The sequence below is a fragment of the Scleropages formosus genome, chromosome 10 (assembly GCF_900964775.1).
Source record: "Scleropages formosus chromosome 10, fSclFor1.1, whole genome shotgun sequence".
Classification (NCBI taxonomy): domain Eukaryota; kingdom Metazoa; phylum Chordata; class Actinopteri; order Osteoglossiformes; family Osteoglossidae; genus Scleropages; species Scleropages formosus.
In genome coordinates, this window is record NC_041815.1 from 3,677,544 (window position 1) to 3,693,043 (window position 15,500).

Below are 15,500 nucleotides of genomic sequence, written 5' to 3' on the forward strand. Positions count from 1 at the left end.
TTTATACGTTCTGTGAAATCATCCCATTAGTAAGGTAAATTCTTGTTGTGAATGGATCAAATTAATATAGTTCTTATGAAACAAGAAAGTGATCAGTTCCCATCTAAAATTAATTTAAAAACAAAAATGCAAGCTGTTCTTGTGCAGAATAACAAGGCAATGTGTAGCCTGGCAAGCAAATATTTGAAGTTATATCATCCTCATTGTGCGATTAAAGGTTTATTTACACTAGTGTAAGGATATTCATGCAATTAAAACTGTTTATATGATTGTGACGCACATGGGCATGGGCGTGTGCCTCTGGTGATTCAGGCAGGCTTTCAAAAATGTTTACTTTTCTTGTCTGGTGTTCTGAGTACTGTTGATCAATAACAAGATGATGAGCGTTGCACATATTAATAGCATGTAATTGACTGACTTTGTGATTGTATGGGCAAACATTGCCACAGAGATGGAATACCCACCAAAGTTTTAGATGCTAAAAAGTAACTTACTGTGGCTTACCTGTGACATGATCAGTGTACAGTGGCATAACATTTTAATAAAGCTGTCCATTCCTTATGTTGTTAAACAAGTAACACCATAGTGATTTTCAAGAATTTTAATGTGGGACATTACTGTGCCATGACTATACAACCAGCTGTACTATCGAAACTAACTCTACAATCAGTTAAGGAAGGGGCAGCACAGAAATAAACATGATTTGCAAGGTTCACTATGACTGGGTAGCCAGGGAACAGACAGAACCCCTGGGAGGAGTTTAACATAATTGTGACCTCAAATGCACAAAAACTGAAGAGCAACCAACAGGTTCTAGACAAATGTTCTCATGTGACTTCTCAAAAAAAATGAAGGAACTGAAATGTTCGGACATATGGAAAGCACCTGTTGACTAGAAGTGATCTATCCGGTGAATAAGCATCTTCCTGTTAATTCATCTGTATTTTTATTTCCTTATTCATATCCTTGTTCTTATTCGTCCATGCCCACAGCGCACATGATCTATGTCTTGGTAAGATGGAAAAGAGCTACAGGAAACTAGTTTGGCTTTCTTTTCGTCTGTGGCTTTTAAGTGTCAAAAAGAATCTGGGGAACAGCCAGACGGTTTCAAATAGGGGCTTGAACCAAAGGCTAAAAATTATGTACATTAGAGAACTGCCTCATTTTTTTTGTGTTTCCCTTATTTTTATTGTCACCGTTTATGTATCATCCATATGTGCTGTATTGTTCTGTGCTCGGGGGTGTGGTGGCGCAGTGGGTTGGACCGCAGTCCTGCTCTCCGGTGGGTCTGGGGTTCAAGTCCCGCTTGGGGTGCCTTGCGGCGGACTGGCGTCCTGTCCTGGGTGTGTTCCCTTCCCCCTCCGGCCTTACGCCCTGTGTTACCGGGTAGGCTCCGGTTCCCCGTGACCCCGTAAGGGACGAGCGGTTCTGAAAATGTGTGTGTGTGTGTGTGTGTGTTCTGTGCTCTGTCACCTTGTTGAGAGCACTACATAAAAGTAAATTTAATAGAGCTGAATAATGAATGTTGACACTTGTTGTATGATCAGTGTATTATAATCATAACAAAATGGACAGTTTTGCCGCTCATATGTTCTCATGGACTAATTACAAAGTTGAATAAGTTTACAATATTTAAAACTGTTTTTAATGTAACCGCACCGACAAACAGCTACTCCCTCACCACTGAAAACTTAGTGGTGTACAAAGGTGGGTTTGCTTTACCACCGCTGAACTCAGCTGCACTTCTGAGTTAAAGTGTGTGCTTTCTCATTTCACCTTCTTTCTGTAAAATGTCTAGGCATGTGAAATAGTGGCCGTGGTCAAATCTGCTAAGCAGAAAAAAATGCAAAAACCAAATTTATAAAAAATAACAGTGAAAACCTCTTTTTAGTACAGCATTATACGTATATCACCTTTAAGACCCTAGAATAAATCTATCTTAAGTAACTGCTCAGAATCCATGTACTTTCCCAGATAAGATTTTTTTTTATTTCCAGCAGCTCTTAATGGCACTAAAAATTCAGTAATATTAAGCCAAAACACTAACAACTGAGGATGATATAGCTGAGTCTTTTGTTTCCTCAAAGGAAACTGAATGCCCCCGGTATACATCCTACCAACATCCAGAATGAACATCCTTTTTTATCTTTAGCAGACAATACTTCCTGTGTCTCAAAATCCAATATTTTTTTCAAATGTTACAAAAAGTGTTTGAGTCAATATCTTGCATAAGTTAACATTCTGATCAGATCTGTTTCTGAGAACCAAACATGATGGAGATGTTTGTCAGCACATAAATTTAACCAATACTAGAGAAAATTAGTTAATTGTGCAGAAAAAAAAACTATCTGGGCAAAAGGATGATTCTTTAAAACATAACTTAGTGAAATATTACTTTTTCAATTCAAACATTGTTTTGCGTTTTATACATTGCTGTGTCATTTTTATCTGGTAACTGTACCCCTTGACTAAATTAGACCTTGAGCATGTTTCTCAGAAATGTCATTGTAGGCGTCTTCGTATCTGTGATGAAACACTTTTGTGTTATTAAAATAAAGTGCTCATTTCTGAGTCAGCCCTTGACCTGACCACTTGTTGACACAAAAGCCGATGATTGGCCAATTTACTGAAAAGATCAAATCCATCCTAATCTCATAATAGGAGAATAGTCTCCCTCATAGATCCCCTTTCTGGAACTCCTCTCCAGACACTCTTCTGCTGCATATTTACAATGAGCACAACAGCCAGAAAGTCATGCTGGTATGATCAGCTGATGAAACACTGGGAACGACCAAGAACATTTGTTGAATTGTAGCCCCACATGTCTTTATTTCTTGTACAATACTAAAGAAAAAAGAGCAATATTGTTTTATCAAATGGGAAAGAATAATCACAAAATAGAATTCAATATAAAGTATTGTTTCCTTTTGTGAATTCCCCTAGAAAGCATTCAGTCTGAGTAGCTATCTTTTTTCAAAATTAACACATAAAAGTATGAATGAGTAATGCATCTTGCATTATGCACAGTCCACAGGGCAGGAGACAAAATAAAACAGCAATCATGACAGTAGTTATAAATTTAATACTAATTATTGCATATAAACTGTAAGAGACTAAATTCAGGAGACTTGTGAGTATGGTTCAATTGGGAGGTACTGGTGGATGGAGAATCCTTGTAATTAGGAATGTGTGGGCAGCATTTATGTTTGTCACCACAGAAAAAAAGGTACTGTTTTACTTGTGTTTTTAACCTCATGTCAAGTGAACCTTAAATATATAAATGATCTGTATCTATGTGAAGAGAGAAGTAGCGGTCATTTAAATTTTAAAATTAACCTAAAAAGATATATGACATGTTCTGGGCTCAAAGCCTAGTAAGTAACTTACAACGTTAATAAGGACACCAAAATGAAACGAGTTTTAGCAGAGAACTGGGCCCGAACTATGTCTAGAAAACCAGTCGGTAAGCGTTTCAAAAAAGGCACATGCAGAGCTGGGCCCAGATTTGTCCTAAAATAACTTTAGTTAATAGTTGAGATCAATGTTGAGTTAAATATTATTAACCGTCCTTCTTTTTATGAATGGTAAGCAGTGTCCACAAAGCACTTTACCTGTTCTTTACCTGGTTTTCCACAGAAGCACACTATGGTGCCATCTGCTGGGACAGATATTGACTGCATATCCAAAAATTAACATAAAGCTCAGAACACAACAAGCTTGTCCTGGTGCATGTTATACTGCATCCTGTTCTTGTTGTTTCTGCATTTTTCTGAAATGCAAAACCTGTCTAAATATTTCCTGAAAGCCAATAAAATGATTTATTTGTGAAGTAATAGTCTAAACAAGATAAAGTGATACGTTTCCCACTTGAGCCATAACTGACAGTAAGAGGACAACTGTAATCTACTAGTGAGTTTGCACCTGGAAAGCCAAGACTGATACAGAATTGCAAAATATTTTATAGGGATAACACATCGATGAGGGGGACGTTCATTGGTGGATCTAATATACTTAATTAGCAGTGTTCACACTTTTCAATGTCTATACATATCATATGATTTCTTCTTCATCACTCTGCATGTTTGAATTTTGCTGAAGGTCTGAGGGCAGAGCTGCAATGTCCTCAAACACCTGGGCATAGGTGTCAAAATGCAGACCCAAGTTTAACAGTCTCTCCCAGTGCTGTGTGGGACCTGTGCAGAGGCCACTCACCCCCATCTTGTTCTCGCTGAGTGGATTCCTTCCTCTTAGGAAGGAGTGTGTGCTTCCATTTCTGTGCTCCACTTTTTCTGAACTGCAGGCCACCAGGCTCAACTCCTGAAGTGGGCGAGGGCGTCTACAGATAAAGCTCATTTCCGTCTTGTAGTCAGGTTCTGAGCATGTGAAGCTGCTGTAAGTCTCACTCTCAGAGGAAGTGCCATCCACTCTGTGTGGAGGATGTGACACTTGACACTTGTTGGTATCCCACGGCTGGTCCATGGGAGTGTTCAGTCTTTTGAGCTCCTCCACAGAGAGCCCCAGAGGGGGGCTCACTAGGTCTGGAACCAGGGTGTTTCTCCCAAAATGCTGGGAACGCACTTCACCTGGTGTCGGTATGGAATCTGACTGCTTTAAAGGGCCCTTTCTGATGTAGATGCAGGTTTCGTTTGTGTGCCAAGGTTCCCGTTCTTCACTATTTGGATTTAAAGCATACAGGGCATCCTGCTTGATGCCTTGTTGTCTTTCCCCCTGGGCCCCATCTTGATGGCAATGATGCACTGTTGATGAGATGGGATGGCCTCCTATACTGTGAACCTGCTCCCCCTGTTCACAGCACAGAAGGTTCATACCTGTACTGGACTGAAAGATGCTGCAGGTGCTGTCAATGTCGTAGTACTCTGGCTCACTGTTTCCTGGACCAGCCTCTAAAAGGCTTGGGTTGGCTTCATTGCACTGGTGACTGACAGGACCCAAGGTCTGACTGGTTTGTATCTCAACCCCGATGATGTTACGCTCCTTCTCTGCTCCAGTGTCAAAATCCTGTCCGGTACCATCATCAGACCGAAAAGCATGATTCTCTCTACCCTGTTTTCCCTTCTCTGGGAATCTGTGCATCCAAGCTGACACCAAGCTTTGCATCTTTGCACTTTGCCATCTGAAAGTGATAAGTAAGGCCAGGATAAGAAGGATGAGGCCTGTAGGAATAATGATACCAATGATCCATAGGGGAGTCCCAGTGTGAGGCTCAGGGCAGGTTGAGCGATTGCCCATCAAATGAGAACACACTTCGCAGAAGGCCCCAGTAAAGTTCTGCAGGCAGTCGCAGGAGGCATTGTGTACACCAGCACCACGACAGGCACCTTCATTGAGGCACGGCTTCAAGGGGCATGGCACTGAGGCAGGATTCTGTTCTGTACAAGCACGGTGTTCACACTCATCTTCAAATGTACACTCCGTAAAGGACAGCATAGAGCTGGGATGAACATCCACAACCTCGCTGAACCCACTGAATGGCAAAATGTGTCCGTTGTACTTAAAATACTCAACACATCCAGAGAATCCTGCTGGGTAAACAACATTAAGTTAAATGGTGGGTGAAATAAGTTTACATGTCGTGCTGTCAGGCTCGTGTGCTTAAAGATATTCAGCGTTCCAGTCTACTCAGGTTTCTCAATAATGAAACTGGTCATCACAGCTGAGAGATGTACTTTAACTTTGTTTCATTTTGTTACCACTAACCACATGCATATGATAAAACACTGAGCACACATATAGCATCTATTTTCAGTTAATAACAAATTTTACATAATACTCAGCATAAATGTCTTGGTGACAGCATGCTACTATCATGCCAGTATATGCTGTTGCTGTCTTGCCATTCTCTCTGAGGCCATTTATTTTATTTATATAACATCAGATGATTTAATGTTGTCATCACACATACATTTCAGGGCCCAGACTATGAGTGTTTTATCCCCACTCTGGCTGTAATAGCATTGAATAAGGTACTTACTCTAAATTATTCCAGTAAAACTTCCTAGCTATATACATGGGTAAATCCTTGTAAAAAGCTTAACACTTTGGAGAAAAACATCAGCTATATAATTTAAAAATAATAGTAATGATTCTGTCAGTTTAGGTAGGATATATTAAATTCCATAAGGCTGAGGATCGTGATTGAAACTGTCAATGTGACAGGAAGTGAGAAGTGTATATGGTACATTGTTTTGTTATTAAAAAACTTTTCTGTTATCTGTCTCTGGTGTCTGGTACTTTGCAGAATGAAAGACATATCAGTGAGTTAACTGACTGCACAACTGGGCAAAAAATGCTGTTGTACTGAATATTAAGCCCATTGTTTGAGGGTTTATATTTTCATATGCTGGTATAGCTTCTATTAATTGTACAGGCCCCTGTTTTATGTGGGGTAAAATATTTTTTTTCCAAAGAGCAAGGTGAAATTCAGTGTAAACAAATACATTTACTGATATAAATCAATGACCATGTCTCAGTAACAACCTGTGAATGTATTGCGAATTCTAATAAGAGAATGTGTTATTTATGAAGCTTCTCCAAACATTATTGAATCTGTATTAATCTTTTTGCATTAACTTTCTAGTCCAAGAATCAAAAAGCTATTTGGTTTGAAATTCACTAAATAACATCCCCTCTTATCACAAAGACAAAGTACTGAAACAAAGACTGGGTTTTATTCCATCTGGGCCTATGATGATGAAAGTTGTTTAAAATTAGTTAACTAACTTTTTTTGTGGGTGGTTTAAGCAGCCTCTGCTCATGTCACACACTGATCTGGTTGCCAGTTTCTTATGGCTGCTGACTTACCCCCACCCAGGAGAATCCTTTCCACAAAGATGATGGAGTTAGTGGTATTCATGAGGGGGACTCCATCCAGACAGAGGACAAAATTCTCACTGTCTCCATAGAGATGGACAACATGCCAGTGACCATCCAACAGCGCAGCTTCTAGAGCCGTCTCTGCCAGAGGGGCCGATCTTTCGACTCCAGAGTAGTAAACAAGCTTCCCATCCTTCATCTGCAAATGTTTTTCATGAAATTTGCACATTGAAGTTAAAATTTCATAATCTGTTCTACCAACAGCCTTGCAATGGCAACATTTACGGACATATACAGTACCTGCCTAGCTTGTACCTTAAGTGTTGTATGCTTTTCTTTTCCCCAGTAGGACAGTAAGAGTCCATCAGGCTTTGTGCTTATTAGTTTTATTTCCATGAGAGAGTCTTGGGCTATTATCGCAGAATTTCCACCATGACCCTCCACAAGGTTTGCAAGATGCAGCTCTCTCTTGTAGTTTTCCTTAACGACATACTCAATATAGATCTGCCCGGTGAGTTTCAACGCATTTTTTGTCATAATCTCTAAACAATAAAAACAGTCAGTACCACAACTTGTAATCAGGTTTGGGAAAAGGCAAAGGCATACATTTCCAGAACAGGTACTGCTTTCCAAAGGGTAATCCAATCTCAAACACTTCATCCATCCATCCATCCATCCATCATCCACAACTGCTTGTACCAAGTGGGGGCACAGTGAGCCGGAGCCTTATCCAGCAACAAAGAGTGCAAGGCCAAAGGGGGAGGGGACACACCCAGGAAGGGATGCCAGCCAGTCACAAGGCACTTCAAGCAGGATTCAAACCCCAGACCCGCCATACAGCAGGCAGTGGCTGAACCCGCCGTGCAAACACTTCATGTTTTTTATAAAACATTTTTTTTCCAAACCAATTTTATCAGAAGAACTATTACAGCAAATACCATATTTCTTATAATGAGTTTTATGCATTTACTTGTGCGATGAACATCGGTGCATAAAGTGGAAAGAAACAAACTAAGTTTACTTAAGAATCAAATCTCTGCAACTATATCTCTCTTTCTCCTAACCTAATGCACAAATTGCATTTCTCTGAGATGTACGTCGCTTTGGAGAAAAGCATCTGCTAAATAATTAAATGTAAATATGTTAACCCTAACTAAATTGCATGAAACACTGAGTAGGAATCATAGCACTTCATTTTAGGCTTATTCCAGGGTAGGCTTTTCTCAGATAGATTACTATTTTCTCATTTATGAAAACACATTGCTTTCTGGTGACATCTAAAGAGAGAAAAGCACAAAAACCTGTTTCACAATGAGCTCCAGTGAAGAGGTCCTGGCAATGGCAGGAATAATAGCTCCAGTGGTCACGACACACTCCTCCATTTAGACACACACCAATGTGACAGGGTAAGACAGCAGTGCGAGGGCAGCTGAAACAGAGCATTTTCAGACTGTGCAAGTACTGTACAAACTTGAACAAACCTTTCTGACTTGGCTGTCATCTGTTCAACAAATAGTTTTGAAAAGCTAACAAGCCGAACATCAGCTCTTTAATTTAGCAGATGCTCCATTTCTGCATGCCAGCTGGTTGTTTTTTAACTCTGCCCATGAAAATAAAGGCTGCTACAAATATTTCCCCCCAACAGTCAATAGTCAAGCCTTTTCTTTGTGTAGCTAAGCTGAATGTTCAGCTACTATAGGTGACAAAACCTATTTCTTACCTTTCAAGTACATTATGGGATGCTAGGGCTCGTGTGAAGTCCAGAGGTATGCCATTCACTTTGGCATTTCTCACACATCCAACAAAGTCATGGGTTGTAAGCTGAGTGGGCCACAGCAAAATGGCATCAATAGACTTGATTCCGCCAAATGTCATGTTGCTGAAGCCAACATCAAGAGTTCTGTGTGTGAAAAGAATCTGTGAGGCGCAGGCCAGGGTATAAAATGTCTTCACCTCACCTTACCTCACCTCGCCTCACCTATTTACCTGTTTTAGTGTCAGAGGTCCATTTTGAAATTTCTTTGACATTCCCAGTAATATAAAATAAATAATGATAAATAACAATAAATAATACACATTTTCAGAACAATAAATAATAATGGATGTAATAATAAATCCTGGAATAGGACTTTTTCTATTTCTACTAATTCTGTCTATGAGGCAGTTTTGAACCTGTTAAAATCCACATCTATTTTCTGAAAAAAATATACAATTCCTTGACTTTTTCTTTTTATTTTCATATTGGTTTGATAGCTGGTATTGATAGGTTTCTCTGTAGTAGCGAATCAGCAAATTGTCTTGTCTTTTGTAATTTCTCTAAAGCTGAACATAACAGTCCTTCTGCAGTTTTGCTGTTCTGCTCTTCTGAAAGTATTACCATACAATATTAACAGCGCACACACACACACACACACACATTTTCCGAACCGCTTGTCCCATACGGGGTCGCGAGGAACCGGAGCCTACCCGGCAACACAGGGCGTAAGGCCAGAGGGGGAGGGGACACACCCAGGATGGGACTCCAGGACGCCAGTCCGCCACAAGGCACCCCAAGCGGGACTCGAACCCCAGACCCACCAGAGAGCAGGACCCGGTCCAACCCACTGCGCCACAGCGCCCCCTAATATTAATAACAGTACCATCAAAACAAACAGTACCTTTCATTGCCAATTCCTTCAGTCTGAGAGAAGCAGAATTCACTGGGTTCGTCATCAGAGCAGCTGTCCACTTGCAGAGAGGCAACCTGCCAATCACACCGAGCCGCAGGTCCCATGAAAGGGATATGCACAGCTCACTCCCTTCGAAGCAGGGTGACCCACCAACACCAAAATTGAGGTTTTAAAATGCTACTGACTCACCTTCCCTGTCCTTTTGGCAGTGATGCTGTGAAACAGCCCATCAGCTACCTTCTTCTGTGTTTTCACCCTCACTACGCCATTCCCAAGGTTATATGAGAGGCATACTTTCCCACCAACAACTTCCAAGGCCAAAAACTCAGAACTTGATGCACTCCCATGGTTGTACAACAGCAGAGAGTTTGGCTGCACTGTAGCTAGTTCAAGTGAAATAATATTGTTTCTGGGATCCAGAGAAGGATATTCCATGAAAGACAGCTCCTCAAAGCCATAACTGCGCGCTTCACAGTTGTCTCCACTTACACCTGAAACAAACACATATCTAATTATTCTCTATAATCTTTAAAAAAAAAAAAAAGAAGCCAAGCATTTTATTAGAAAGGATAAAGTTTAATTACGATCAATGGACTGCATCTACCAGAATAAAAGCATGTAAATCAAATTGTATATACAGATATTTATAATGAGAGCACTTACCAAAAGGACAATGACAAGTATATCCAGTGAGAACATTAGTGCAGGTGCCCTGGAAGCAAGGAGATGATGCGCAATGGTCTACCAGCAGCTCACAGAACTCCCCTGAACAGACAGCAGAACCATCAATGGAAAAGCTGGGTTAAAGTTGTTATAATCCCTGCTAATAGGGGTCAGACTGAATAAGAGCTAAACATATCTGTCAGAATTAAGCCAGAATGAGAAAATGTAGTAAAGTGGTGGATTGGCAGCATGGAGTAGAATATGGAGATTAAGCTGATACTCACCTTCATATCCATAACGACAGTGGCAGTGAAACTTCCCTGGCATGTTAGCACAAGTTCCTCCATTGTGACAGGGGACGTTTTGACATTCATCTATATCAGATGAACATCGCAGTCCTGTAAACCCTCTCATGCACTGGCAGGAAAAACCCCCAGGGTAGTTTATGCATGTCCCTGCATTCTCACATGGATCTTCATTACACTCATCAATGTCAAACTCACACCTTGTGCCAGAAAAGCCGATCAAGCAAGAGCAGTGAAATATTTCCATCTGTCTTGGGGAAACAAATATGACTGCTGGACTCTCCAGCACTGCAAAGTCCTGGCTGATATAGATACTTCTGGTACAAGTGGCACTATTCTGGCAAGGCTTTATAGAACAAGGATCACTGGTAATATGTGAGATTTTCACATTACTCTGCACCTCCAACAGTTTCTTTTGGGCAACAGAAATGTTAGTAGCCACTTCCCCACTAAGATACTGTCCATTGTAGCTTTTAACAGCTGCTAGAAGAAGAATGGCACCTTCTAAAACCTTCACTCCAAACACATGGGTTTTAGAAGCCTGGAGGTTGAAAAGGCTATCAAGGGCTTTTACAAATTTTAAATATTCAAAAGAAAGAAACTCCTCAAATGAGGATGAAGAAACAAAGAAAAGAACACAGTTGTTAACCGAGGCATTAGTAAAACCCTTGTAGTTGACATATACACTGTTGTTAACAAAAGGATGGACAAAATCTGTTGCTTCCACTGTGATGTTATATGTAGCCTCTCCTTTATATGGAGATGACCATAACTCACAGTTACCAAAAGGGAAGCTAAACATGTTTCTGGGTCCATTTTTGATGCTGCAGTTGAACACATCCAATTCATCTGGATCATTAGGCTGGACATTCCCAATGAAGCCTCCTGGGAAAGAGCTGCCATGATACTTGACCTCAATGTAGACATTTCTTGGAGCTGAGGGACTGTCATTTTCATCCAGAACCTTGACTTGAACTGTTGCTGTGGAGGATAAGGGGGGATCCCCAGCATCCTGAATGACTACAGATACCAAATACAATGGCTTGTCTTCACGATCCATTGGTCGTGTAGTGGACATTACTCCATTGAGAGTCAAAGAGAAACCATTCTCAGGGACAGGTTTCATGAGTCGATACATGAACGGCCCTTGATTTGGAGGGAGATCAGCATCAGAGGCATTTAGAATAGCAATAATTGTGCCATGTGGTTGGTTTTCTGGCACATAACTCTCAGTGGAACTTAACTTTGGGGAATTGTCGTTTACATCATGCACAACTACAACAACATTTGTGCTTCCAGTTGCTGGTGGGGATGCACTGTCAGTGGCAATAACAGTTAGATTATAAATAGGCCACTGCTCCCTGTCTAAAGGGGAGTTAACAACAATTAGCCCAGTGATTGGATCAATAGCAAAGGATCTGTTTGTGTTCCCACTCTGGATGCTGTAAAAAAAATGGCTCCACTGTACAGTGGAATCTTCATCATCAGCTTGCACTTTATTGACTGAAGTTCCTATGGCGGAATCTTCACTTACTTCTGCAGAATATAGTGCTAAGTAGAATTTAGGAGGATCATTTGCATCTAGCACATTGATTCGGACTAGGGTTTCATCAATATTGGTCCCATTAATTATACCTCTGTTCTTTGCCAGAATTTGTAAAACTGCCTGACCGTGGCCCTGTATTAAATCTCTTGCTGTGAATATTTCTCCACTACGCGCATCAATGCGAAAGCCAGCCATTTTACTTTGGCCAATCAGCAAATAAAACACTTCTCCATCAAGACCCAGATCATAATCTGTAGCTATGACTTTCCCAACTCTTGTTCCAACAGGTGATTGCTCAGAAATAGTAAAGTTATACTGTCGTTTTGTAAACATGGGAGTAAATTCATTAACACCTGTGATGTGGACATAAACAGGTATCACACTAAAATAGGCAGAACTTCCAGTGTTGGATGCCTTGACCAATATCTCAAATTCTTGTTGTATTTCAAAATCACACATCTCTTGGATGGTAATGGTACCATCTTTGGAATCCACAGCAAATGTATCTTTGTCTCCTGATAACAGTGAATAGATTATCTCTGCATTGACACCAGAATCCCTGTCACTGGCTTTTGTTTGAATGACTGTCGTTCCAACTGGTGAGTTTTCAGGCACAGAGACTGTGTACTCTGAGGCAAGAAAAACAGGAGGATTGTCATTCACGTCTTTCACAGCAACTATGACACTAATGTCTCCTGTTTTTGGAATCCATCCTCCGTCCTTGACCTTGACAAGAAGAAGATGAACTTCTTCTTTTTCAAAATCTAAATTTCCAATAAGTGTAATCAAACCAGTATTTTGTTCAATAGAAAACAACAAATCATCATTGCCTCTTTCAAAAACATAACAGAGAAATCCATTGATTCCATCATCTTGATCTTCAGCATGAACTCTCCCAATTACAAACCCAATGGGCAAATCTTCTGGTACTGAAAATGTTACCTGAGATTCAGAGAATTGTGGAGCGAAATGGTTTACCTCAGTAATTAAAAAACTGACAGTTGTTTGAGATGAAAGAGGTGGAACTCCATTATCTTTTGCCACTACTGTAAGGGTTAAAACAGTGTTTAAGGTTGGCCCTAAGATTCTTCTTAGTCGTACTAATCCACTGTTATGTTCCACTTCAAAGAACATGGATGCATTTCCTCCACTGGCCATATACTCTACAGCTGGTCCCACTGAGTGATCATCTTGATCCAAGGCTAACAACTGAACCACTGCAGTTCCCAAATCTAAATTATGAGGGATTGACAATATATGCTTAGAAGGGTGAAAAGCTGGTGGGAAATGATTGTAAGGCACAATTGTGACAGTGACAGTTGTGCTACTTTGATGTGGAATGTCACCACAGTCTGATGCTACCACCGTAAAGCTGTGTAATTGTGAATCATGAAATGAAACTGGCTGTTTTGTCACAATGTCTCCTGTAGATGCGTTAACTCCAAATATATCATTGGGAGGTTCAATATAGTATAGGATTTGCGCATTCTGCCCAAGGTCGGCATCCACAGCATGAACTTGCATTACAAATATTTCTTGAGCTTTAGTTTCCGTGATGATGGCAGAATATTGGGACTGTGAAAAGACAGGTCTATTGTCATTGATATCAGTCACAACTACAGTTACATCTGTACTGATACTCCAGGCTGAATCATTAGCATTTACTTTGATTATGTAGTGGCTTTGTACCTCCCTATCTAAAGACCGTATGACTACTATATTCCCAGTGGTCTTTTCAATAGCAAAAGGAAGGCTGCCAGTCATTGATATTTGGTTGATGACTGCATAAGTGATAAGAGCATTCTCATCAATGTCCTCATCTGTAGAAGTGATTTGAATTATGGTAGATCCAACTGGAGTGTCTTCAGAAACCTCTGCAAAAAAGATGTGTGAAAAACGAGGAGCATGGTCATTTGTATCGAGAACAGCTATGTGCACTATAACTGTGCCTGTATTGAGTCTATTTTCTTTGTCTGTAGCTTGAATTGTTAAGGTATAGCTTGATATTTTTTCTCTGTCTAAACTTTTTGTTGTTGCTAAAGCGCCAGTGTCCGCATCAACTGCAAAGACTTTGTCCACATTGCCGCTGAAAATACTATACTCCACTTTTCCAAATATTCCTGAATCTGCATCAATAGCCATCACTTCACACACCAGACTTGCAGGTAAATTCTCAAAAAGTTCACACATGTATACAGGTTCAGTGAACACTGGAGAATTGTCATTCACATCGTTCACATTTATGAAAATCTCAACATAGGTGGAAAACGGCGGAAAACCTGAATCTCTGACTTCAATGCAAAGCTGGAATTTGGTATTAGTTTCGTAATCCAGTGGGCTTCTAATTGTCAAATCACCCTTTTCCTGGTCCAGTTGGAATACCTCTTCAAAGTTTCCAGATGCCAGGTAGTATGATACTGGACCTTTTCCAAGGCTTTCAGCTGACACTACAGAGACCAGAGTTCCCAAAGGTTCATCTTCTGAAATCCATAGTTCAATGACATCCACCGTCACAAATGGAAATTCTGATGAATTCTGGAACCTGACGGTTATGGTAGTAGTGTCAAACTTTGGGTCATTCCCTCTGTCTTCCACTCGTACATAAATAACAATATCATTCGATCCTCCAAGACCATCTGAAGTAAAAACTGTGCCTGTACTTGGGTTAATGGAGAAGTGACCAGCGAGATGACCGAATAATGAAAAGGTAAGCTGTGAGTTAAGTCCTGTGTCAGCATCCACTGCACTTACAGCACAGACTATTGAACCTGTGAATCAAAAATAAATAAATCACTCAGGAGGTCTTAAATTATTGAATATTAATATAGATATGTATAGGTCAATGTTTCAAGTTACCGTGAATATGGACTACCCGACTTATACAACACTGCTGACAATTCTGAACACCAGGGAATAAGTAATATGACTGCACCTTCTTTTTCATGAGCAGGACTGTTCATAACAAAAGCTGAAAGTTCATAAGTTTTTTCTTATTAAGGAAATCCTTTGGCCTTACCTGGCCCCGCTGTGAAAGGAATGTTGGCCACATACGGACCATTGAGAAATCTGGGCCAGTGATCATTTACATCTTCCACATGCACAGACAATGTGGTTGAGCTTGAAAGTGGATGGGAGGGATGCTTGTCGATCGCTATCACAGTTAACCTGTAGCTATCTACAACTTCCCTGTCTAAAACACCAGTGGTAAAAATAACTCCAGACTCATCAATGGAAAAAGGTACATTCCCATCTTCCAATGAGTACCTGTAAAACATTTTTAAATAAGGTAGACCACTGTAAAAGTGAATGCCATAAATCTCATTAAGATGATGCAGAGTTACAAAATTATTTCACAGATGATTGTTGACAAAGATTTGATGTAGTTCATTCTAATGTGACTCAGGTTGAGGATAACTTAGGTCAATACCTTATTTCACCATTTACACCAACATCAGGGTCAGTAGCACGGACCCTAGCAAAAGC

The 15,500-nt window shown here is 40.4% G+C and overlaps 2 protein-coding genes and 1 long non-coding RNA gene across 5 annotated transcripts; all 3 read right to left on the reverse strand.

Moving 5' to 3' along the window:
• Nucleotides 1–2,468: 2,468 nt before the first annotated feature.
• Nucleotides 2,469–12,931, reverse strand: LOC108941306 (protocadherin Fat 4). Of its 3 annotated transcripts, none has more exons than XM_029255245.1 (9): nt 10,451–12,931; nt 10,167–10,268; nt 9,693–9,994; nt 9,492–9,577; nt 8,555–8,734; nt 8,136–8,263; nt 7,150–7,376; nt 6,823–7,033; nt 2,469–5,543 (listed from the first exon to the last, which is right to left on the reverse strand). In XM_029255245.1, the coding sequence occupies exons 1-9, from the start codon at nt 12,474–12,476 to the stop codon at nt 4,051–4,053; spliced, it is 4,755 nt and encodes a 1,584-aa protein (XP_029111078.1). In that variant the 5' UTR covers nt 12,477–12,931; the 3' UTR covers nt 2,469–4,050. The 3 variants fall into 3 exon arrangements, with proteins under 3 accessions (XP_029111078.1, XP_029111077.1, XP_029111076.1); XM_029255244.1 differs by having other exon boundaries at nt 2,469–5,540; nt 7,135–7,376; XM_029255243.1 differs by having other exon boundaries at nt 7,135–7,376.
• LOC114911614 (protocadherin Fat 4-like) lies at nt 12,551–14,628 on the reverse strand. Its single transcript, XM_029255520.1, has 3 exons — nt 13,683–14,628; nt 12,960–13,592; nt 12,551–12,646 (listed from the first exon to the last, which is right to left on the reverse strand). Exons 1-3 carry the CDS (start codon nt 14,205–14,207, stop codon nt 12,551–12,553), a joined length of 1,254 nt encoding a protein of 417 aa, XP_029111353.1. The 5' UTR covers nt 14,208–14,628.
• Nucleotides 14,629–14,675: 47 nt separating this feature from the next.
• Nucleotides 14,676–15,499, reverse strand: LOC108942013 (uncharacterized). The gene is made up of 3 exons (XR_001966676.1): nt 15,445–15,499; nt 15,034–15,281; nt 14,676–14,785 (listed from the first exon to the last, which is right to left on the reverse strand). It is a non-coding gene; the product is annotated as an uncharacterized LOC108942013 (long non-coding RNA).
• Nucleotide 15,500: the final 1 nt, after the last annotated feature.

What these genes read in the sequence shown, in the direction of transcription:
- LOC108941306 (XM_029255243.1), bottom strand. Translation starts at nt 12,476, where the DNA reads ATGTGTGATTTTGAAATACAACAAGAATTTGAGATATTGGTCAAGGCA. An exon ending in TCCCATAATGTACTTGAAAG is followed by an intron (nt 8,264 to 8,554) that starts GTAAGAAATAGG and finishes GCTCTGTTTCAG; the next exon opens with CTGCCCTCGCACTGCTGTCT. An exon ending in TGGAGCTCATTGTGAAACAG is followed by an intron (nt 7,377 to 8,135) that starts GTTTTTGTGCTT and finishes TTTATTGTTTAG; the next exon opens with AGATTATGACAAAAAATGCG.
- LOC114911614 (XM_029255520.1), bottom strand. Translation starts at nt 14,207, where the DNA reads ATGTGTGAACTTTTTGAGAATTTACCTGCAAGTCTGGTGTGTGAAGTG. An exon ending in AAAGCCACTACATAATCAAA is followed by an intron (nt 13,593 to 13,682) that starts GTAAATGCTAAT and finishes GTCTTTTCACAG; the next exon opens with TCCCAATATTCTGCCATCAT. An exon ending in CACAATTCTCTGAATCTCAG is followed by an intron (nt 12,647 to 12,959) that starts GTAACATTTTCA and finishes TTCTTGCCTCAG; the next exon opens with AGTACACAGTCTCTGTGCCT.